Genomic DNA, 26,061 nt, shown 5'->3' with positions numbered 1-26,061 from the left:
TATTGGTCGTGGTCAATTAAACATGCAGCTAAATAAGTCCGATGATGATGATGAGGATGGAGGTCATGGTGGAGGAAGAGGAGAAGAAAGACAAAAAGGAGAAAGAGGGAGGAGGTGTTACAGACCATGAAGTCACTGCTGGCTGTTTTATTTCTCAGACAACAATGGAAAGTAAATGTGTGTTGGTCGCACAACATGGCTGCCAATGGAACTGTGACAATGATTTTGCTTTTGGCAGCTAAGCTAACTGTAATGCAGCTTGTTAGCAGTGTTAGAAACCTAGAAACCAAAGGATACTGCTTTAAAACATAAGACTTGAGGCGATAGCCTGCTCAATAAAGAGCATGCTAACATAACGTATACGCCACAGGCGGGTCGCCTTCTTCATTTCTGATTAGCATTCCTCACAAAATGGCTGCCAGTGTGCGCTACTAGAGGATTGAGAATGAGCAGGAAACAATATTGCTCACGGCAGCTAAGCTTAAAAAGTAACACTATGGGTGCTGTAGACTCAGTTAAAGGATGCTAACACCGGTAACAAGCTGCTCTGCTGTTAGCTTAGCTGTCAATAGCAAAACTGTTTCCCAGTAATTCTCAATCCTCTTGTAGCAACTACTACTACTCCTTTTGTTTGTGTGAGTAATCAGAATTAACAGGACAACCAATCGAGGCTATGTTAGCAAGAGTTAGCACTAGCTAAACACAGTAAGACTTCAGGCGATAGCTAGCTTGTTGAGAAGCATGCTAATGTTGCTTACAGGACACTGATAAAGATGCTTTAGTATAACTTTTCCATAAATTTCAGTTCTGAATAGCGGGGTTAGCGTTCCTCACAATTTTGCTATTGGCAGCTAACTGCAATGTAGCTAGTTAACAGTGTTAGCAGGAACTAACTTTACCTCATAGTAAGACTTTGGGTGATTGTTTTCCTACTAAAGAGTGAGCTAACTTAGCCTACAGGATTAGCATTTTAGAATTCTGATTAGCATTCCCCACACAAAGTGGCTGCCAGTGAGAATTATGAGACGAGTAAGAATGAGTGGGGAAAAATGAAGATATTGATAGTTAATCTAACAGCAATGGCGCTTGTTAGCTATATGAGAGGAAACTAGCTTTAAACACAGTAAGACTTCAGGTGATAGCTTGGAGTACCTGTGGAGAGGTCGTGTTTTTCACTTCTGATTAGCGGGATTAGCATTCATCACACAAAATGGCTGCCAACGGACGCGACGAGGAGTACAAATTGTGGCAAAAATTGTTGCTATCAGCAACTAAGCTAACAGCAATGTGGCTGGTTGGTGGCATTAGCAGGGACTAGACTTACACTTTATGCTATTTTATCATACAGGACACCAATAAACAGTACCTGTAGAGTGGTTGTCTTTTTCAGTTCTGATTAGCATTCGTCATTGAAACCAATGGCCTGATAGCCGCAGAGCTAATATCCTGCTATAAAAAGAGTCATCGGTGTAATTCTGAAAACTAAACAAAAGATAAAAATTTAAACCGATGAAGTTGAAAGCTGCCAAATGTGATGTTTAAATGTCAGAACTGATCCCAAATCAGCAGCAAGACCGAGCTCCCTCTGGAAAATGAAAAGTGGGGGTTGTTTGGTAATGCTGGATCACTATTGGCTGGAAGCAGGGCATTATGAGAGAAAGGGGAGGAGGAAATGAAAGGAAACAGGGAAGAAGGGAAGAGGAGCCGACAGAACGGAGAGAGATGAGAAGATGAGTTGAAAAAAAAAAAAAAAAAAAAAAAAACAAGTGTGCATTTCTTTGATGTTTTATTTTTTCCCTGGTCGATCTCCTTCTGTGGGTCAGAGGTGAGGGGGTGGAGGGGTCAGGATGGTGGAGGGCAGGGGTCAAAGGTCATGGTTGTGTCGGTGTGTGTGTTTGTGTGTCGTTTGTCGGCTGGTTATCAGCTGCTGTCAGGTGACGGCTCTCTCTCTCGGTGCATTGCGGCACTCTGGTGTTTGATGCTGTCCAGGTACTCCTGCTGAGAGACGGCCAGCACTGATGCCAGGATCTCATCATCCTCCCAGTCTGTCAGACCTGGAACACACACAGACCGGGTGACAGATACACACTTGACAGTTTCAACCAGAGACGGTAATCTACTTCAAGAATCCTGAACAAAAAAGTCTGTAACGATAAAGATGTATGACACATATTCTGCCCCCAGAAAGCCAATCGTCTGCTTTATAGCAGCTGAACCAAAAAACATATCGAGCCAATCGTGTTGTTGCACTGATGCAAGCACACACAGTTGAGGTTCATAAAAGTTTTAAGCTGAGTGAAAACTAACTTTGTAGTAAAATCTTGTGTTAGTTTTCTACAGACAATGATCAAAACAAACAATTCTGTAATTCATCAACTTTCTTTATTCAAACATCAGACACAAACTCTCACATTTGAACTGACAGCATAGTGTCACAGCTCTCTGGACTGAGCCATAAAAGAAGATGATGTCTGAAATAACTGCCGAAGGGTGTCGCCAAGATGGCTGCCAAGGGGCCAGACATGCCTAGGACTCCACAAATGAATGGTTTATGGCTTTGGCTGGATTTGGCAGGAGGGACTATTGAAGATGAGATGTTCACAGTCACACTGTTCATCATCTCATGGACATATTTCACTACATCTCAACATTTAATAGACTTACTAGGAAAAACCAGATGAATTGATGAGGCAAAATAACAGTTAAGTTGCGGCATTAATCTTTTACAACTGATGATCTTATTTCCTGTGTTTGCTGCAGGTATGATGGATCAGACTGAAACCTCCTGCAGCTAAATCCGCCGTCAAAAAACCCCTCTGAGTATAGAGGTTGAGAATGTCTCCTGACATCAGCAACAGTCAAGACTATTACAGAGGAAACAGAGTTCAACGCTGACCTGCAGACTGTGTTTTAACTGCTTTTATTTTTATTTTATTTACTTGATTGAGACAATGCAATTTAACATAGTTTCAACACAAAGAATGAAACTAATGTGTCGTACAAAGAGTTTATAGCTATTGCTAATTCACGACTCCTGTCCTTAGTTGGGCTTTTATGTGTATAATGTAATTAAAACAGTCAATAGCAAAAACAACACAAAACAGACCACACAATTGATAATATCTTACAATTAGCTAAAAATATACAGATGTTCAGTCTAAAAAGAGACAACAACAGCACAACAAGCTACAAATAGTCAAACAAAGACAATAAACAATAGATACAATTACCTAGAAACGAATAAAGCTCTGGTTTGCTTTCAGCAGCACTGAACCTTTGTTGTAAAGGAATTTATATCTGGAGTTAATCTGGAGTTATATCTGGAGTTAATCAGTTGGTCATGTGTTCACAGCTCTTTATGGAGAGGGCTGATTGTCTAAATTTAGATGTTCAATGTGGTATTTTATTTAGTAGTTGCCATTACACGCTCCTGGTTACTCTGTTCCTGTCCTGCCTTTGGATATATCTGGAGAGAGAGTCTTGGGCTAAACTATCGATACATTTATAAACTAATTTGAGGAAGCAAAGATGAATAAAGCTCTCAAAACTAAGTAGATTGTATCTTTTCAGTATGTGACAGTGATGCCATCGGACAGGCTTTTTGTCCATTATTTCCAGTGCCTGATTGTAGGATGTGAGGGGTCTGACTGTAGATAGTGACGCTTGAGCCCATACTGCGATACAATATGAGAAATGTGAAAAAACCATAGGGTATGTTGTGTCTCAGTAATTTGAAGCAATTAAGGTTGGTCTTTACTGTTTTTGAGATCTTCTTTACATGTTTATCAAATTTGAGTTGTGAAACTAAAATTATTCCTAAGAACTTGAAATCATCGACCTCCTCTATTTCTTCATTCTGTAGCTTGATTTTGAAGCTTTTCTGGTGAACATCAGTGGAGTCAAAAGACCAGACCTTGGTGGAGCCGAGAGGAAGACAGCAGCATGTTCAGAGCTGCAGAGTTCTGGGCAACAGCTCATGATTATATCCCAAGAAATTATTGAGCAGTGAAGATGAAACAGACAGAAACATCGTGGTGAGAGTTCAACACTGTTCTGTCCTTTGATAAAAACATACTTGAGTGTTCAGAGCTGAGCTGTAAACAGCTGATAAAACTCATATTATTAGAAAACAACAATGAAACTGAGAGTGTTTTCTCACAGGGACACCAGCCTCTGCTTAACCCCAGATAACTTTAAACACACACACACACACACACACACACACGTACACACACACACACACACACACACACACACACACACACACACACACACACACACACACACACACACACACACACACACACACGCACACACACACCACGCCCTGCTCTGCTCGGCAGCTTCCTGTTGACTCAAGCTGAGCTTTGATGGTAAACAACAGGCAGTGACTGAGAGCTACATGTCTGCTGCAGAGACGAGCAGCACCACTCACCGTTAGCAAGTCTAGTTTAGTTTTACAGCCCAGGTGGCTTTAATATCTGTGCAGTGAACAACCTTTGACCCTTGAATCAAAAAAGGACTTCAACAAAATCTCTAAAGGCGAAAAATGGTAGAAACCTGAGGAGGAGCAACAGAGGAGAGATCCCTTCCCTCCTCTAGGAGAGATCAGGGTTAGAGAATGCATTCTGTTAATTAGGGTCCTCACAAAGGTAGAAGTACAAACATGCGTGTGTCTTACCAAATGCTGTAGGTGACATCTCCTGCATGATGGCTCTGTACTCCAAATGATGACGACTCTGATTACTGGGACCTACACACACACAGACACAGACACAGACACAGACACACACGCACACGCACGCACACACACGCACACACGCACACACACACACACACGTTAGGTACTGAACACTTCATGAGACACACATGCAGTGAGGATGATGTACCTGTGTGTGTGTGTGTGTGTGTGTGTGTGTGTGTGTGTATACAGGTTACCTGGCGCGCAGGGAGAGGGCGGTTTGCTCAGGATGAGGGCGGCTCCAGCGGGGGAGGGGGGCTTGTTGTTGGTCGATGGGGTGGTTGTGAGGTCGGAGTGGGAGGGGTCTGAGTCGCGTTGCCGTGGCGACCGGGCGCTCCAGTCATCCAACCCACTGGAAGCCGCTGCCGTCGCCGAGCTGCAGGTGGCACTTGCCTTACGGGGCTGAGAGGGAAAAGATGTTTACATCTGTTAAATAATTATTTTTTTCTGGTGGTGCTGAGTCAGCTGGGGGTGGAGACTGAAGGCAACAACCTCATGGTAACTGTAGCTTCAAAGCCATGTGCAGAGGGGTTACAGGATACTGATGGAGGTTACGTCATAGCTGACATGTTCTGCTGCAAGTTTTCTACCTAAGTATAACACTCGAGGTTTAATTTCTCCTTAGCTAAGGGTCTTAATTAAGGGCATTACACAGAATCTCCTAAAAAGTTTCCTTAGTTAAGGAAAAAAGTAATTTACAGCAGTAATAGAGATTTTACAGCCATAAAATTCTAATCTTCTTGGGATGTGTTAATTTCCTTCATTTATCATCATAAACTCAGTCATGTTGCAGTTAAGATAGAGTCAGAAATACCTTTAGTTTATTTCCTTACTGTGGTCACTAAGTTCTTTTGTGCAACAGTTTAACTGACTTTAAGAGATTCATTAAGTAAGAGAAGAGTAATGTTTAAATACCTTAAGGAGAAGACTTAAGGGTGTTTTGTGCAACTGGCTCCTGCTCTTTAGTAACAGACCTCTAACACAGAGATGATGCTGCGACGTATGAATGAATCAACACAGAGACACACAGGGCTCTAAGACTAGACCATATAGTGAGTCTCTATGGAGCGACTCCTGTTAACCCTTTGAGTTGTCTGTAAATCCAGCTCCTGCATCTGACTGGACTCAGGTGACATAAGCAGTCAATGTTTGTTTGGTGGCTGATTGAAGTGTTCTGCTTCTTGTGAAGTCTTTGTTCCCTTCAGGAGGTTTTCCTCTGATAAAAAGTTCCAGTTACATTCCAGTGGATCAGCTCCTCCTCCTCTGAATGAGAACAGGTTTGGGTCTCAACACACAGCGACTGATAACAACACATACTGAAAGTACTTTTTATGCAGATCCTTACACTTTTAAAAGTGTAAGGAGTCCCCCCCTGTACCTGTCTGGCCTGTTTCTCCTGGTCCTGCAGCCACTGCAGGTAAGACTCCCGGGCCACCTGCTCCTCGATGGCCTCGTTGGTGGCCTCCCAGTCCGTCGCTCTCTTCTTGTCCTCCAACATCTGCTGCTCGATCCACGACTCCTCTGACGTCTTGATGGCTGATTTCATCAGAGACTGCTCTGCATACTGGGGGGGGAAGGGTGGAGGTGGGGGGTGGGAAGGAAATCCACTGTCAACAGATATACCAGTCCACCAAGTACTGACTTCACACACACTTTTCCTGCCTACCAGGGGTTAAATATCAACACTACAGAGCAGGGCTTTTGTAACTCTCTAACTCTGTCCTGTGCTTGTTTACATTTGGTCAAGTATCTTTGTCAAGTGCCCGGCAGGCCTCACAGCTTGAACACCCCTGATCTATGGTTTTAAATGTGTCAGGTTTAGGTACCCCTGGTTTGAAGGCGGGCAGTCCCAGTCCCACGCCGATCGTGGCCTTGTTGGGGTTCACCACAGAGTTATAGTGGATGTTGCGGTGGTAGCTCACTCTGATTGGCTCGTCGTTGTTCTGGTGGATGCCATGGAACGTGTTGATTGGCTCTGTGGCAGAGGGAGGAGGGTAAGGTGTGATTGGCTGATGACAACATACGTGGAGGTTGTTACTGGACAGTCAGACTCACCTGTGCTGTACTGGTACACCTCCACCGGTCTGTTGTACATCTCAGCCATGGCCTGCATCTCGATGTGGTTGCCATGGCAATTGTTTTTCCTCTTCCTGTTGATGTATGTGGTAAAGTCCTCTGTCACGTAGTTGGAGAAATAGTCGGCGTTCTTCATCTAAAGGAGGAAAAACACCTTCATGAACACAGACGCTGACAAAGACTTTAACAAAGGAAGAAGAAGATTCATCAGCTGAGAGTAAGGTCCGAAGTAAGAGGTCAGAGTGACTCACCAGGTAATCCATACAGTGTTTCCTGACCACTTCATGCATATCTTGATCTCCATACACCTGATCAGCTGAGAGAGACAGAGACAGAGAGTTTGGGTTAGGACCAATCAGAGCCCAGACTGTGTGTAGTTTCAACTAAAACAGAGACACACAGGCTGTGTTGGGTTCTGATCAGTCAGTTAACATGTGTGATGGGTCTCAGTCACTATGAAACACTTCCACAGTTCATCCTATATGGACTCAAACACACCGTTTCCTCCACCGGGCAAAAGTAAAGAACAGTGAAGACCTGCAACTGACGAACACTTTAATGACCGATTAATCATTCAGTCTATAAAAGGTCAGAATCAGTGGCATGTCCAAAGTGATGTCGTCAGATGTTTTGTTTTGTCCCAAACACTCAGTTTACTGTGATGTCAAACCTGATACCAGAGGACGTCTGTGAGGCAAACACATTAAAAACACATTAACACATGTTTATGGTGTGTGCACACTGTTCATACATGTGAATGTCAAACACAGATGTCTGCAGAGGAAGGTGACAATACTGTGCAGTTTAACTGTTCAGCGGGCTGATGGGTGGACAGAGCAGGCTAGCTGTTTCTCCTTGTTTCCAGTCTTTATGCTAAGCTAATATAACTAGCTGGTCATTTTGGAATTAAATTTGAATAAATTTACTTGTCAGGGATCTTGGTCAAAACCATGAACCTCATACAAAGAGAAAAAAAATGTCCATCTGCGGGTCCACACAAACACTAATGTAACTACTGCAGTTGATACAAACACAAGTTCAAAAAACAAGTCAACAACAGGAGTTCTTTAAATGCTGAACTGCACCTTTGACTTTGAACTGTTGAAATGTTCCTTTAACTGTCAGTTTTGATTCATACTGGTATTCAGTGAAAATGTGAGTGAACCAGTCTTTTTACTCAATTACACATTTATTCACACACACACACACACACACACACACACACACACACACACACACACACACACACACACACACACACACACACACACACACACACACTTCCTGCATTGGTATGCAAATGAGCATCACTTTGGTTCGATTTCCAGCAAGTCACATGGTCTGTCACCGCGGCGATTCTCAGAACCCCCCCTACAACTTCCTTTTTCTCATCAGCAGTTTCTGGGTGTGTGTGTGTGTGCGCATGTGTGTAAAGACAGTTGTGATGTTATTGAAGTTGAAGCTGCTAAGTGATGACTGACACACACACACACACGCATGCACGCACGCACACACACGGAGGGACAGATATAGGGTCACACTCAGAACAAAACTAACACACACCGTTGAGCAGCAGCAGGTGTGTGAATCAGAAACACACAGTCTGAGTGTATGATATTAATGATGTTAATATATATGAATCAGACTGATGTGCAGGGCGACACACACTGAGTCAGTGTTTCCAACCGTTTTACTCACATTAAAAAGAGGGAAAAACTAAATTAATTAATTCAATTACTTAAGTCAACATCAGTGTAAATGTTTGTTGCTGTGTGAGGTGTTAAAGATGAATAATATGAATAAAAGATGATGAACAGCTGTTGGGAAATGTTTGTACAAATTCCATATTAGTCGATTTTTGCAGAGAAAAGAAGGAAATAAACCAAACTGACATTAAAACGAGTCTTTTTTCAAATGTTGATGCTCTGTCACTTTTATTTAATTAACTTAAAGCAGAGAAATTATTAATTAATAATATATAATAATAAATAATACATACACAGTAACTGTGGCAGGTACAAAAAATAAATACATGTTTTAACAATGTAGCCCTGCACACTAGTTCATCATGACTCTACCACACACACACGCTGTCCACTAGAGCAACAAATGTGGATTAATCCGCCGCTGAAAATAGCCCTTAACAAATGCACAACTTCCTCCTGTTTGATAAAAAGCTACAGTGATCAGCTGAACTTAGTTACAAGTCTGCACATGGAGTTTCTTGACTCTAAGAAAAATCTGACCTCAGCAGAGAGTCAGTCTCACAGCGGAAACTTCAGCTTCTTTTACATAAAGAAAAAATAGAGTTTTGTTCAAAAACAAACCAGGTGTGTGAGTCAGACACACACAAAGGGAATCTCCCCTCAGATCACCCACAGTGAGTGAGTCACTGAGCGAGTCCCACACACTTCACAGGAGGCGAGAAGAGGAGGCAAGGACGGAGAAGAGGAAACAAGGAAAGAAGAGGAGAGGAGAGGAAAGGAAACGAGGAAAGAAGCTGAGATGAGAGTAGGGCTGGGCGATATGGCCAAAACTGTAATCACAATAAAAATTTCCATATCGATATTTATCAGGATAAATGCCACATCGTTATTTCTTTGAGGTTTAAAGGCTGATTTTTGCTCCTGAGTGAAAGCTGAAGAAACCAGACAGTCAACTGTGGTTTTAAACTGTTCTATTTAGAACATATGTTCTAAAACATGACAAACAGCAGAACACTTAAAAACTTTGAGGTACAAACATTCAAATTATGATAAAATATGCATTATTAAAATTAAAATCCTTTTCAGTCCTCTTTATTTAACAAAGTAAAGTTAAAAATTAAGTTTTGAAAGGAAGATGGCTCAGACTGCAAAATATATAAAAAAAATAAATAGACGAAGAAGATTTGCAGTGGGCACTGGCCTGGTGCTCATCGAAGTTCCACTAATACTTGTTTTTCTTACTTTCTGTGTGTTTTAACGAGTGATATTTTTTCAAATGATCAAACAGGTTTGTGGTGTTGCCCGTCTTCGAAGGAATGTGTCTCCGGCACAGTTTCCGGTGCACGTCGCTCTGTTTTTTGTCGGACTGTAAATAGCCAAAATATCCGCAAACTACTGAAGTTGAGTGGCCTCTCTTCGTCCTCCGAGCTGTGTTCTGCTTTTTCTGCGGTGTCTGTCATTTCGCCATATTTGCTTACTCCACTCCAACTTCAAGCCTCTCAACCACTGCGTGCATCTGTAATTAATATCATGTGCTGGCCTACATTTACACCTCTCACTGAATATTTATCAAACATTTTTAATGTTTCTATCGAGGAAAATTATCGAGATTATTCGAGATAATTATTGCTATTGTTTTATCGCCCAGCCCTAGATGAGAGGAGAGGAGAGGAAACAAGGAGAGGAGAGGATAGGAGAGGGGAGGAAACAAGGAGATGACAGAAGAGGAGAGGAAATAAGGAGAGGAGAGGATAGGATAGGAGAGGAAACAAAGAGAGGACAGAAGAGGAGAGGATAGGATAGGAGAGGAAACAAGGAGAGGATAGGAGAGGAGAGGAAACAAGGAGAGGATAGGAGAGGATAGGAAACAGGGAGAGGACAGAAGAGGAGAGGATAGGATAGGAGAGGAAACAAGGAGAGGACAGGAGAGGAGAGGAAACAGGGAGAGGACAGAAGAGAAGAGGAAACAAGAAAAGAAAAGGAAAGGAGAGGGGAGGAGGAGAGGAAGACACAAGGCGAGGAGAGGAGACAAGGAGAGGAGAGCAGGTAAATGTGAGTTTGTTGCTGAGAAACACACACAGAGATAGACTTCTGCAGAATTAATAAACCACACACACAAATACACAGGAAACCACAGCGAGCGCTCTGATTGGTCAGCCTGGATATTATTCTCAGAAAGGTAGGGGTGGGGCCTGACAGAGGAACTGCGTCCGTCCATTCGTTTTTACTAATGATGTTGATAAAGTTTTTATCTGAACCTCACAGACACTGACACCACCCGGACCACCAGCAACAGCAAACTGCAAAGCATGCTGGGTACTGTAGTTCACTGACAGGTCGTTAGTTGGCTCCTTGGACTCATTATTCATCAGGATCTTTACACAAATTCACTTATTTTATCAACAAACAGGAAACAAAATGATCAGGCTGAGTTTAATTTATGAGCATGGAGAGAAAAATACACAACTCACTGAATGATATGAATCAAACTTTAACGCGACTCCTGATCCTCTAGAGATGATGTCTCACTCTGTTGAAGTTGTTGAACTCCAGAAACTCTCTGCTCTGACCGTACGGTGGTGTTACAGAGTGATGCTTCTTTTACCTCATAAACAATTTTTGGCAGAGAACAGACACAAAGTTTCATGTTGTTCTTTGTTAATCACATTACTGACAGAGTTAATGTGAATCAGCCAAGTTCATCAAAGTCTAACTAAACTCCCTGTTTTTGTTTCTATGGTGATTCTGTTGAGCTGCAGGGGAGGGACAGGAACACGATGAGGGAATTTCTCAATAAAAGCTGTATAATATGGGAGATACTCACTGGATCTGTCTAACTCAGAAACCTTAAGCCTTTACATTGTGGATTCTGTCCATCACTGACACTGAAAGGTTTTCAGTGCCCAAAGTCCAGTATGGACAAGAGAGAGCATGAGAGCATGAGGTTCTGATCTGGACCAACATCAGGCCCTCCCTCACAGAGGAGGTAGTGGTGATGTTGCTACACACATTAAGGACAGGTTGTGTGTGTTAATGTGTGTGTGTGTCTCTGCTGTGGTGTTATCTCACTGCAGCTGACCAATCACAAAGCAGAGAGAAGTCAGTCTGTGTCATCTGTTTTCTGTAGAAGTCTATCAGCTCTGAAGCTGCGCCCACCATCAGGGGGTCATTTGACTGGCTGAGCAGCGCTTGGTTCTAACACCACTGCCCTTCCTGTCAGAGATCACGTTTATAACCCTGTTGAACCACCATACTGAATCACCACAACACAGACACAGCTCAGACACTGAGTGTGTGTGTGTGCTGATCCAGGGTCAGTCCTCAGTGACCAGCTGCAGGTGACCTGTTTTATCTGTGTAGCTGTCAGAGTCACTTCTTTGACACTTCACACACTTTAACAGTCAAAACACTTTCATTTATGAATTCTATTCTGAAGTTTGTGAGTAAAAACAAAAGATTTTACTTTCAACTTTCACTCAATTTTACTTTTACCAGCTATTGAGTGGTTTTTCTGTATCAATCTAAAAACGGATCACAAAAGCTTTGCTTGCTGAAATTACAGTCTCACAGTTGTTTCTAAAAAAAAAAAAAAAAAACAACATGACGTATTTGTTTGCAAAAAATATTTGTCTGAGACACAACTGTTGTTCCACAGATTCCAGATGTTTGAACCATCAGAGGTACAGATGTGTTTACACTGAACTGTTATGTGATCCACAGACACATGAAGTGTAAATGAGGTCAACCAGATTCTCTATTCATACCAAGAAACTCTATACATCTGCTCTCACACACACACACACACACACACACACACACACACACACACACACACACACACACACACACACACAGAGTTATATTACCCCTCTGTGAGTCTTCTTCTACTGTAACTACCTGTGTTTCCCAGGTAACCTACAGGTGCAGTTTCACTGCTGATGTTTTCACCTACACGTCTCCTGAAGTCGAACATCTGGAGGACCTGCTCTCTGATTGGTCAGTGCATCCACAGTAAACTGTGCAGATGGGTGTTGAATGGTGGCTCAGAGCTGCACCAAACCTGAACCAAACCACACTGTTCAGACACCCCCAACCCCAAGCGCCCCCTGTATTGTTCCTGACTGAATGGGACTTGGTTTGAACCTTGATCACAGCTGAAGTCCTGGAGACTCACAGACACACAACACAACTACACAACAAAAATCATTTTTGAATCCAGGACAGTGAAGCTCAGGTGTTATATCACTGAGACTGCTACACCTGCAGAGGTTTGTATTACGGTGTGTGTGTGTGTGTGTGTGTGTGTGCGTGCGGCTGGTCAATAACACCTTGACCTGCCATCACTGTGTCAGCTGATCAGAATTAGACAACAGGTGTAACAGGTATGATCTCTGACTGCAGCTTCACCAGGAAGCTCTCAGCTCCTCCACAGATCCTGGACTCAGACTGAACTCTGGTCTTTACCTCTGTCAGGTAGAACGTGGTTATCAGAGCTGCGTGACACTCGTCAGTGTTTGTCCACGCTCAGTGTTCACGGTTGACTTTTCATTTGTGTCACTTCAGATAAAAACTGAGAACAAAACTGTCATTCAGCGCACACACGCACACACACACACACTGCTGCTGTGCTCAACAGAGACAGAGGTCAGTGTGTAAATACTGTTCACAGTCAGCTGAGCAGTGTGTGTGTGTGTGTGTGTGTGTGTGTGTGTGTGTGTGTGTGTATGAGTTCTATCCAAACACAAGCTATGTAAGAGTAGACTATTTCAGTGTGAAGGGAAAATCCACCTTAACCCAGATCTGACTCTGTACACAGACACACACAGACACACACAGACACACACAGCAGCAGACTGATGGAGAAACTGTGGTGGAGATTCCTCTTTACACACACTGTCTGGACTCAAACAGTCAGACGTCGGTGTTACAGTAATACGGGTCAGAGGGTACTATGACAGAGGTCGAACGAACGAACGAACAAACACACACACTCACACACACACACACACACACACCTGGTCTTCACGTGAGCTCAGCGACTCATTAGCAGCAGGTCATTTGTACACAGTAGATTTCCCTACTGTGTACATTTGTACATTATCACACTGTAACGTGATGAAACAGACTGTCAGGTTGAACTCTGCTCCAGTTTATCCTGTAACATCATGAGCACGTCATCAAACAGCTGTTAACGAGCAGAGAACAGTAACTCACAGTGTGGTCTTCATCCTCAACACCGGGGTCTGTTACACACACACACACACACACATACACAGCTCGTTATGCTGACAGGGACCTGCTATGAACGAGCTAAAAACTGAGGTTGAAACGTGTCTGAACATGAGTGAAGTCTTCTTCGTGTCAATCAAACTCTGAGACTCCCTGGAAAGTGAGCGCTCACACAGTATCCTCCATGACATCACGTTCCTCACTATTCACCGGGTCCAGCTGCAGTCTGGACTAATGAAGCTGATCCGCCGTTTTCCTCATCAGATTCAGTAGAATCTGATTCTCCTCTGCAGAGAATCTTTCATTCATACAATTCATTTCAAATCAAATGAATTTTAAAAACTTGCTGTGAGACTCAGTAACAGCAGGAAACAATCGCTTTGGAGAAGATCTGAGAGATGAGTGTTATAGGTGTTTAGAAGCTGCATGGTCGGTGTTTATACTCTGTTCCACAGTTTTTGTTCATAATGAGAAATTGGTTCATTTACTGCTGGTGTTCAATGAGCTGAGGCAGCGACTGGGAGGATAAACAGTGGAGGTGCTAAACCGTTCAAACCTTAAAAGCTAGTCATAAAGAATCAGTCAGTGTAAAGATTCAGAGCATGAACCTGGTTTGACTCAGGTGGAAACACAGTGTTACTGATGTAGTCAAGACGCTTCTCACTGACGCTGCTTTACCAAAGTTGACTCAGAATTTTGTCCCTTTTAGAATCAGCAGCATCAGCGACTTTAACTTTGGTTTTGTCCTCATTTAGTTTCAAATAATTGTTACACATCCAAAATTGAATTTCTCTTATTCTGTTACATGTGGTGTGTTCCATATGTCATCCAGCACCAGAATTTATAGAGGTGCCTCTTCATGACTGCTTCCTCATAATGGTCACTTAGGACATTAGGGCTTTAACCACTAAACTTAGAAAAATGTAAACAGAAGTGATCGATTAATAAAAGGCTAATCACAAGTGATGCACCTACAAGACAGGAAAATAAAATTACTACATTAATTCCAAACATCACAGGTTATCACATCTTATAACTTATGACTCTACACTTTATAAAAGCTCTAAAAACACAGTGGTCTGGTCTGAACTTTCCACTTCCTCCAGATGCGGAACCACAGGCCTGACAAGATTTTTGGACTGAAGTGAAAACCTTCAGGGATGATTGACAGCGTTACCGTGACAATGCACTCGCAGCTCAGACAGGTCGGTCACCTGAAAGCTGGAACCTGACAGTATTTAAGTCAGTAAAACCAGTAGGACCGGCTGTAGACAGATACTCATCACGTCAACATGTTGACAGCTTTAGTTTCTCTTTCACGGGAAGATACCATCAGGTCTTTTACACATCGAGTGTCTTAAAACGACCGAACCACAAATCTAACTGTGATGGAGGAGAGACAGGGGAGGGGCACGAGGGGCTCTCAGTAGCCTGGCAGCAGAGATGACATCCCAGGTGACAAACAGACACATTAAAATATGAGTTTAGATCAGACAAGAGTCTTGTAGAGGAGTCCGGTGTGGAGCAGCTGAACGGTGTGAATGTTTCATATGAAGTTTACTGAAGTAGACGTCAAAGAAAAGTTTCTAAAAACAGAAACTGTGGATAAGAAAAAAGCACCTGACCAAAGATGAGAAGGCCTCCTCAGCGTGGTGACCCACTCTTTGCTCTTGTTCTCTCTGATAAAGCATGACCAGCAGCAGTGCATGCTGGGAGTTATCAGCACGCTGGGAACACGTGTCTGACCAATCAGAGGTTGCTCAATGGGTCTGAAGCAGGAGACGTGCCGAACAACCACATCTGACTTACTGTATCTAACACACACACACACACACACACACACACACACACACACACACAGAACTTTAATCTGCTTCTGAGCGCAGGGTTTTTGTAATAAACTGATGATGTTTCCCTTCATTCATTCAGTTTCTGTGAGACGTCTCACTATGGTGTTTTAAAAACATCATAGTGTTTTTCATTTTTATAAAAACTCTGCATCATTACTGAAGCTTCTTCTGCTCCAAACCAACACGAGTCTCATGTTTACCTGTAATGTCTCTGTTCATGTGTGAGGTGAAAACATCAGAGAAAATAAAAGTAAAGCATCGTGTAGGTCTGCAACTACTGATAATTTTCATCACTGATTAACCTGCTGATTATTGTGTCAATTGGTCAATTAACTGATTTGTCAATAAAGTGTCAAACAAAAGCAAAAACTGTTTTTATATTTCCCACATCAGTGTAACATCTTCAGATGTCTTGTTTTGTCCAGAGACCACAGATGTTCAGTGTCACACAGGAAAACATGAAACCTTCATATCTATGAGCTGGAAGCAGCGGAGATTCTGTATTTCAGCTTCAACATATAATTAAAACCATTATTTGATTATGAAAATAGTTTCCAATTCATGTTCTATTGATCAATTAACCAATTTATCAACTAATGGATGCAGCTGTAATTGTAGTGAGGTCCAAATAGTTTCTGTGATTCCTGCAAACTGTTATTTGTTGATTGTGTTACTGAGCAACAGTGTTGTCATGCAGTGAGGTGTGTGTGGATCAGCTGATCACGTGTGTGTGTGTGTGTGCGTGTGTGTGTGTGTGTGTGTGTGTGATGTTGCTCAGCAGGAACCCGCTGAGAGACGACAACAGGTGGACGAGTGTCACCACCACCCAGAACATCACACATGCTTCATTTGCATTTAGAGACAACAACACAGAGTGTGAGGAGCTGACAGCAGCTCCTCCTACAGGCTCCACGAGTCATCACACACCCTTCACTACAGCATCAGACAGATCAGGAGCCGAGCGTGTGCTGATTGATTGTTGTAGAGATGTCTCACTCTGGACCAAACCCCCCAGACAGATGATCGGCATGTCGACCAGCTGTCATGGAGGAATGTGACCTGACCACAGGAAACACACCCATCTGTGTTTACAGCAGAGGAACAACTTATCACAGCCTTCACTGAACCAAGCAGACACACAAGTACAAGAATAATCCTGCATTCAAAACCTACTGCAGTAAAAGTACACGTGTTCATGTAGTGATTTTCATGTAGTTGAAGTATCAGTAGTAATGTAGTAACAGTGCACAGAGAGTCTCAGCTGGTCTCATCTGTAGTGCTGCTCTGGAGTCTTAATTTGAAAAGTAATTAACATCAGTAAAAACTTCACCTCCTCCTCATCGTTCTGGCAGCAGAGGTCATCACAGAGCCGGACCAACGTCTGTGTTAAAGACGAGAGCTGTCATGTCGGAACAGACGCATACACTGTTACGTCTCTGATTCCTGAACGGCAACCTGCTCTGACATCACACACTGAGGCAGCATGAAGCTGCGCTTGTTTCAGTGTGAAGGAGAAAAGGCGGCAAAACCAGGGTCTGATTAACGGGAGTATAGTGGGATCTCTGTTTAAAAGGGGCCGGTGAGAGAAGGTGTGTGCATACATACACATGTGCAGGACAAAGTTTCTTCTTCTTCTGTTTCTTTAGTCATAGCTACTACACTTAGTACAATGAACGCTGCCTCCAGTGAGTGAACTAATGAAACACAGAGAACTATGAACCCTGGGGCAAAGTACACACACACATATAAAGCACATTTACCTCAAATGTTCAATTCAGTGTTACTGTTAATGTAACTGTACTGAATTGACCTGAGGCCTCTGGTGTCAGGGAGAATGAGCTGTGACCCCTGGACGTTTTTTTTTCATTGTTGAAACAGATAAAAAAAGCTTCTTCTAAAAGAAAGAAAAAAAACTTTTTCTTTATAATATCAAAGGAAAATCAGAAAAGAAGCAGAATTTAGTTTTTTCTGTTCCACACTGTCTGGAAATCATCTCAACCCTCAGGGCGGGAAACACTGACTTGAAATGTTCACTGCAGCAGAGACGGACAGAGGGGCTGCAACACGCACGCACGCACGCACGAACACACACACACACACACACACACACACACACACACACACGCACACATTCACATACTTTACGAAATGTTGTTGTTTAGTGTTTGATGTCTCAAAAGTGTTTTTACACCTCACTGTCCACTTTCTGTTTCAGGTAGGCAGGTGTGGGAGTGTGTGTCTGTGTGTGTGTGTGTGTGTGTGTGTGTGTGTGTCTGTGTGTGTGTGTGTGTGTGTGTTTGTGAGAAAGAATGTGTGTGTGTATTTCTGTGAAATGCAGCAGTGAGTGAAGAAACAGCCTCTGAAAACAGAAGTGAAAAGAATCAGAAGTGAACAGAGAGAGAATGAGAAACACTGACGTCCGTCTGTCCGTCCAGCATCTCTGGTCTCTGACACCTGAACGAGCCCTGGAGTCGACCCAGACACTGAGGCCTCAACCATCTCTGTCTGACACGAGTGAAAACGGCCACTAATAGTTTTCAGTTTTCAGCTGTGATGTGTGAGTGAGTATCAACAGATACACTTGTCTTCACTCTAATATCTTTATAATAAAACTAACTCTAACATCACACAGCACTCTGCCCCTGTCTGCTCTCTTGGAGATACATGTTTTACGTATTAATGTTTATTTAGTGCGATTAAACTGTCCAATAAAAACAAGCTTCTCTTTACCTTCAGACAAACTGAGCCCAAAGTGTTTCTTCATGAAGAAATTAATACGTCATATGTTTCCTAAACATTGTTCTCCTCATGATGATGACCATGGACACTGACTGAAAGCTCTCACCTGTCCAGCAGCTTGTTCCTTCTCCCACAACACCTGAGTGAATTTTACAGTGGCCTCATTTCCAACATTTACATGTACAGTACATGATACAGCAGCAGCTGTCTCAGCCGCCCTGACACTCAGCTCCCAAAAGCATGCTGGGTAAAATGCTGCATTTGTAGCATTTTAGTCTAAATGTGGACAGTCTATGTTCACACTGACTTTTTATAAACAAAACCGGAGGAGTAAACATGAAGTCACTTGACTGACAGCTAAGTCAGTGATTGGTCGGTTTTGGCGGGATGTCATCCTGCACCATCAGGACCAGATCCTGACTCCAGGTCAGTCTTGATTGCTTCTACTGTGTTTATGTGCATTCATCTTCTCTGCTGTCGACAGAAGCTCGCACAGAAATGACTGCAGCTTTATTTGCGCCATTAGACTGAAAATCAATTATACTGATCAATCATAGGACGAGTGTTACTGTGAGATCAATATGAACTGAACTAACAAAAACACAAAGGATACACACAGCACAATAATTTTAACTGCTCTGAACGCACCAGCTACAGCGACTGATGTGGACTGAACAGCTGGACCAAGACCTGGTAGAGGAGGGTTCAGTCCAATTCACACAAAACAGACCCGCTACAGGATTCTGACTTTAACATGAAGACTCAATAAACACCTTATTACACAACAACAGGAAGACAGGTGTGAGCTTACAGGTACAACACACACACACACACACACACACACACACACACACACACACACACACACACACACACACACACACACACACACACACACACACACACACACATGGCTGAGGTCAGTGAAGTGACATAACTGCAGCAACATAATAGCTGTTATCTGAAACACAACCTGGACTCTACTGAATGGACCTCTGTGTCTGTGTGTGTGTGTCCTAAAGGTAGACACAGGAACCCTCATCTTTCACTGTGACCCACATTTGAACATACTTTCCCACCACACACCCTGACACACACACACACACACACACACACACACACACACACACACACACACACACACACACACACACACACACACACACACACACACACACACACACACACACACACACACACACAGTGCCCCCTGCTGTCAGTGAGGAATCACAGCGGCAATTTCCTGTCAGTGCTCAGTGATGTAGGTCATCTCATCATTGTTCACATTCACATAATAAAAAACAGGTTCAACAGAAAATCAGCTGGGTTTGTACAGACACCTGTTTACAGGTTAATCCCTCTACTGACTCATCCAGGTGGTGTGAAACAGTAAACAAGGCAAAGAGACATATGTCCAGTTTGTACTATATGTATATAGTACACAGTATAGTCACAGAGATGCCATTCAAAAGGTTTTATTCTGAAGAACTTTTCAACAAAACAGAAACACCTGAACCTGTTCACCTGCACATCAATGACACCACACTGACTAAAGCAAACAAACCTAAACCCACAATAAATGAACGACCACTAAAGACCAGAGGCCTGACAACACACAGCTGATGACGTCAAGTCAGTTTGATTTATTCTTCTTTTAAAGATTAAACTATCTTAACTTAAGAGGGACTCATGTGACACACTCCTCCAGCCAAGAGCTGTGGACGTTACAGTTATATGAGGATATAACTGAGCTGGTGACTGGTTGTTGGTTTGTCTGTCAGTCAGATGGAAACATGCTCAGTAAAACACAACACAGTCCAACAGCAGCTAAACACTGACACCTGCTGGCGAGCAGACGAACTGCAGCGTTACATGTTAATTAGAGCTGAACAATGAATCAAAATATTATTGAAATCACAATATGGCCAAGTGAAATATCCAAATCACAGGAGCTGCAGTTTTTCTGATGAAGTTAAAATGTGCCACAACAACAGATCATTATAGATGAGGCTTTGTGGTGCTACAGATGTCCCGGTCTGCAGATCATATTCTACAGATGTAAAGGAACTGGTTGTTTGCCAACAAAAATCACATCATTATCATCTTTATGTTTTTTATTATCATTAACCGAAATCATGATATCACAACATGATTTTTTGCATGTCTTTTAGACCTAGTGATTGTGTGTGTGTATGTGTGTGTGTGTGTGTGTGTGTGTGTGTGTGTATCACTTACCCACGGCTCTGAACAGACACGCTCCGTCCTCCTTCATCTTCTTGATGACAAAGCCTTTCTTCTCCCTCAGAGCTTTTTCAAACCAGTGCTCCTGCTGAACACACACACACACGGAGGGTCAGCCATATACTGGGCCTGGACAGCTAAAGACTTCACCACCCAGAATTCCTTCTCTCAGGTCCCAGAGATGTTAACTGTTCTAAGGCTGCGATTTAAAATTATTTTCATTATCAAATCAGAAACGTTTTTATCAATTAACCAATTAATCATTTGGTCTGAGGTGATGACATCAAATGTCTCATCATGTCCAACCAACAGTCAAAAACACAAAGACACTAAGTTTACAATCAAAGGGCATGAAGAACCGTTCACATCTGAGCAGCTGGATGAATGTAGTGTTTGGTAGTTTTGATTATTGATTAAAGCACCAAACAGATGTGTAGTGCAGGTGTTAAACCTGGAAAAGCATATGATCTCCACTTTAAAATGAACTCTCACAGTGTCCAGTCATGGAGTCTGATGGTAGGACCTTAAATGATGTGACTCACATGATGAGACGTCTGAACATCAACATCATCTCAGAGAAAAATCTGAACATTGTATCTCACAGTTTGGTCACTTTGAGTTGTGTCCTCAATCTGGACACTGGGTACTGAACTTTTATGGAGTGACTGAATTTGTTTGAATCTATTGAAGATCCTAAAGAGTAAATCTCATCATCAGTGTCAAGACTGAAGACAAAGTTTTGAAGTGTATTAGCCCCGCACTGTAAAGAGAATATACCATGTAAGTAGTAATAACGTAGATCTGTATGGACTAGGGCTACATAATTAATTGAAATGTAATTGAAATCACACTATAGCCAAGTGCAATTTGGTAAAAGTCAAAATGTGTCACAACATTGTTGTGCATTGTAAGTACCATCTGTTGTGCTACAGAGACGCCCCGGTCTACAAATCATATTCTCCAGATGAAAAGGAACATGTTTGTCTGGTACAAGACCCAACAAAAATTACATCATCATCATTTTTAAATTTTTGTGAAAATTAAATTTAAAAACGACCATTCAAACTGAAATCGCAATCCAAATCCCAAAGTAATCACAATAAGTAATAATTTTTTTGCATATCGTGCAGCTGTAGTATGGACACTGACCTCATGAACAGGGATGTGGTCTCGGCACCAAACAGTCTCATCGTGTACTACACCTGTCTAGTGTTGCAGAGGCTGAACTCTGACGTGTCAACAATAAATCCAGTGTTATTGTTTTTGCTGCTATTTTTTTTTTTTTTATATTTTCTAAATATGTAATTGTACATATTATTATTTTACTTTTTTTTTGTACTGTCCACTTTGCTGCTGTAACACTGCAAATTTCCCCACTGGGGGAATATCTTCTCCCTTTACTGACTCCAGTCTCCTCCACACAGTAAGGTCACGGGTTTTAGGACTCTCTGTACCACCTGATATCCTGAGCTGAGGCTCTCTCAGTACTGAAACCCATACATTGCTAGATCCAACGCACCACTTCAGGTGTGATCATCCAAATCCTCATCTGTCTCCAATCAGCACCATTCAGATTGTTAACAGAGCTTCAAACCGTCACAACTGTGCCTCCAGATAAGAGCCGAGTAGAACATGTGTTTTCTGAAATGATGGTGTTTCTTTTGTCGTCAACACAGAACAGAGACATTTAGCTACGCCCTCCCTCAGAGCCACAGAGCAGTTTTATATCACAATAAAGGTTTTAACTGTTGGTCAGAACAGGTGAGCTCACTGAACTTACGGAGTTACCTGGACAGGTGAACTGAGGTATGTTTACATCGACCTGTGTTTATCAACCTTTTCAATATGTAAATAAAAAACTAAAAATCTGTCGAGTCAAGATGAGTGTTTGTTGTTGTGTGGATAAAAAAACCAAAGTGAAACAGACTTCATGAATAAAGTCGTACATGAAGGATGAACAGAGGAAACATTAGCTATGTGTAGAGCGATGTTGACGAGGAGGCTGAACCCTCCTCACATTTACAATCCATCATGTTCTCCACATGTTTCCATTGTCTGAGTTTTAACTGCATCTGTTAATTAGCTCATCTTCTTCTGTGGTTTGATGGCAGCAACTTGAGAATCAGCTCCACCAGCTGTTTATCTCCATCAAAACAAAGCAGCAGAGTGAACAAGACTTCACTCAGGTTTGACTTTACACTTTTTTGGACATTGGGTTATAATTTGATATTTGATCCAACTGTGGCTGCAGGATTCACGACTACAAGATTTAGTTCTTCAACAGTACACTTCATCTTCTGTATTACTCTTGTCAGACTTTTACTTTCACTTCACAGAAACAGATCAGCATTGCATCATAGCTTTCATTTTACTAACTAAGTATTAAAGACTAAGTATTAACTTGACTTTATGACACAGCTGTGAACATGACAGAGACCAGGAAAGCTGGTGTTTGAATACATCTCAGTTTCTATCAGAGTCCTCCGAGCTCTCAGAGAAGATAATCGAAGTTTCTGAAACAAGGATATTTACATGTGTACGTACACACCACTAACAAACCTGATCACAATCACGGTACAAATATGAATGTAAACACATTCACAAAATTCAACTTCAGTTTTCACCAGAGGAAAATATGTGACAGCAGCTCTGACATGTCCTTGACCAAAGTGTCCTATGACAGAGATAATTTAGCCTGTAAGTGTTTCCTCCCTATCCTCACACACTTATTTACTATTGATTATTTTCATTATCAATTAGTCTATAAAAATAGTCAAAATGTCATCTATAGTTCCTCAACGTCTGAAGTGATGTCATCACACGTCTTTTGTCCAAAACCAAAACAGACTCAGTGACTGTGAGACTTCAATTTATGATTATTTTCTGACAATTATTCCATTTATAAAATGTTTATAAAACTGACTGACACCATTAGTCAATTATCAAAAAAGATGCTTATTAATTTTCTGTTGAGTGACTGATCAATTAATGCAGCTCTGGTTACTGATATAAAATCTAAGACACAGAAACTGACACCAGAGAACAAAGTGAGGTTTTACTTTAAAATGACTTTTTTTGAAGTTAATCAATACTCAGAAAAGTTTCTGATTACATTAAATGTTAAAAATGTTGTTTTATTTTCAGCTCTACTCTCTTTTATGTCAGGTTTAAAAACCTTAAACGGGCAGATGGTGATTATTTAGAGTTTTAATGTTTTGAAATGAGTTATTTTAATATTTAAAATGTTTTTAATTACAATAGAACACCTAAGTATTTTCTTTTTATTGACGTGGTGATTTGTCTGTAAATTGATGTTTTTCAATAATCTCTTTAACCTCCACAAATTAATTTTTGTCAAAATAAAAACCATAAACCACAGAAAAGACAACATAGTGAGACTGAGCAGTTTCTGTTGTTGAGTTTATGGCTGTCTAGACACGTGCACGTCAACAACAGGTGTTCATATTTCTGTGCACGTTATCATCTCCACCTGGACAGAGATCACTTTCTGTTCTATCAGGTCCACAGATCAAAAGAAACAAATGTGGATATGTTTAAATTCTGTGTCTGCAGTCAATTTAACCAAGGTTCATTTGTTCTGGGGCTGGAACTACAGATTATTTTCAATAGCACAATTAAAGCTAATAGACCAACTGCTTTAAAAGATAAGAAAACTGTGAAAATGTCCATCCATGGTTTTCAGAGTCTAAGGTGAAACCCAAAGAGCTTCAACTTAATGTGAATCAAAACAAACAAAAGCAACAAGTTTAGTCTTTTTCTATCCTCAAAAAAAAGGACTAAGAACACAGTTTGAAGCATCAGCCCTGTTGCTATGGTTACCAGCAGGTTAATGAAAGGTGGTTAAACTATTGACCTGAATTTTGATAATAACTGGATTATAAATGGATATGGTTTGTATTATGCACTGCTTTTGCGACTCCTTATTATATTTCATTATGACATAAAAGTGAAAATCAATCATCATTAAATGAATATTCTGTACGATGTATCTGATTTGTGTTTGAGCCCCTCCAAGCTAACACCTGGACAGCTGGGGGTCACCTGGACAGCTGGTTATTGTCCCTGTGTGAACAAAAGTCTGCTGTGTTTAAATCCTGTGTGTCTCTGATCAGTTTAACTCAGTGGTTATAGGTTTGTTTCACCACTTAGTTAACTCTAGCATCACTCATGTTGCTATGGTTACCTGCAGGTGAATGAGAGGTGGTTAAACTGTTGTCCTGAACTGTGTTTGAGACGAACACACGTATGATTTTAAATATTTCACATGTATGTTATTTTACTGCTGAACACACAAACAAACTGGAACAGTCGTCGTTTATTCAAAACATATTGTGAGTAAATCAGTTGTTTTTGTTTTGAGAACGTCTCTCGACGGTCTGTGTATTGTTTTAATGTTGTTTTCTCGTGTCACCTCGATAAACCTGATGAATCGTATTTAAACTCGGAGTGAACCGTTTCATGGGTCCATCTGTGTAGCCACGGTAGCATTAGCATTGGTTCTCGCTTGTTGCTGTTGTGTTAGCTGACGTTAGCTTCCTACCTGCTCCACGGTAGCCGGGTCCATGGACTGCAGCCGGGCGGCGTTCTCATACTCGTCCTCGCTGTTGTTCCCGGCTCCTTCCTCCGTATCCTGGCTGGACCCCACTACTCCCGGTCCGGTTACCCCGGGTTGGCCTCCGCCGGCCAGAGCCGCCACCACCCCACCGGAGCAGGTGCCTGCCTGCCGCCGTCTCTTGCTCAGTCCGGGCCCAGAGCAGCAGCTGCCGATACCTCCACCGCATCCGACGACGCCGGCCGACACGACGAGCTCCCCGCGCGTCCCGGCCACCATCCCGCCGCTGCTGTCCCGACCGTCTCCTGGTCCTACGGGGGACACCGAGCCGACGGGCGGCGGAGAGGCCTGCTGCGGCCGGGAGCTCGCCTCGATGCTCCGCCTGTCGTCCCTGGTGGAGGGCGGAGCGGGCTGGTAGGACCACGGCGGAGGTGAAGCCCTCGGCCGAGCTCCGGTCCTCCCTGCGTGTGGGTGCGGGTGTTGGTGCGGGTCGGAGCCGCTCCGACGATCGCTGTCATCGGCGTGGTCCGAAACGCCGACCCCCGAGCTGGGCTTCTTCTTCGGGAGAATCGTCATGGTGGTGAGCGTGTGAGGGAGGCAGGGAGGGGGTCAGAGGGTGAAGAGTCCTCCCTTTCTAGATCAAATGTCTCGGTGTATTCGCCCTCCGGCCCGGCCGTTTGGCTCTAATCACCGAGCTAAGGCTCTTAGCGAACCGAAACGGACGACAGAAGCGACGACTCGGCTCCTTTTCGACGGTTTAGTTGAACAAAAACAAAACGCGTCTCCGTCTTCCCGTTCTCCGGCCGACCAGTCCACAACATCAACAGTCTGACGGAGGCCGCGACGTCACTTCCTGGTCGCGACGGCACTTTTTACGTCACCACGTTCATCTTAAATTTTTTGTTT

The 26,061-nt window shown here is 42.5% G+C and overlaps 1 protein-coding gene across 2 annotated transcripts; it reads right to left on the bottom strand.

The window, feature by feature from the left end:
* Positions 1–1,735: 1,735 nt before the first annotated feature.
* otud5a (OTU deubiquitinase 5a) lies at positions 1,736–26,061 on the bottom strand. 2 transcript variants are annotated; one of them, XM_056385089.1, is made up of 9 exons: positions 25,144–26,061; positions 20,577–20,667; positions 7,069–7,133; positions 6,797–6,953; positions 6,568–6,716; positions 6,120–6,305; positions 4,939–5,143; positions 4,682–4,753; positions 1,736–2,054 (listed from the first exon to the last, which is right to left on the bottom strand). In XM_056385089.1, the coding sequence occupies exons 1-9, from the start codon at positions 25,729–25,731 to the stop codon at positions 1,921–1,923; spliced, it is 1,647 nt and encodes a 548-aa protein (XP_056241064.1). In that variant the 5' UTR covers positions 25,732–26,061; the 3' UTR covers positions 1,736–1,920. The 2 variants fall into 2 exon arrangements, with proteins under 2 accessions (XP_056241064.1, XP_056241063.1); XM_056385088.1 differs by having other exon boundaries at positions 20,577–20,670; positions 25,144–26,060.

Source organism: Seriola aureovittata, chromosome 9, assembly GCF_021018895.1.
Source record: "Seriola aureovittata isolate HTS-2021-v1 ecotype China chromosome 9, ASM2101889v1, whole genome shotgun sequence".
Classification (NCBI taxonomy): Eukaryota; Metazoa; Chordata; class Actinopteri; order Carangiformes; family Carangidae; genus Seriola; species Seriola aureovittata.
The sequence above is the reverse complement of the archived record's forward strand: the minus strand, read 5'-3'. Positions and strand labels throughout refer to the sequence as shown.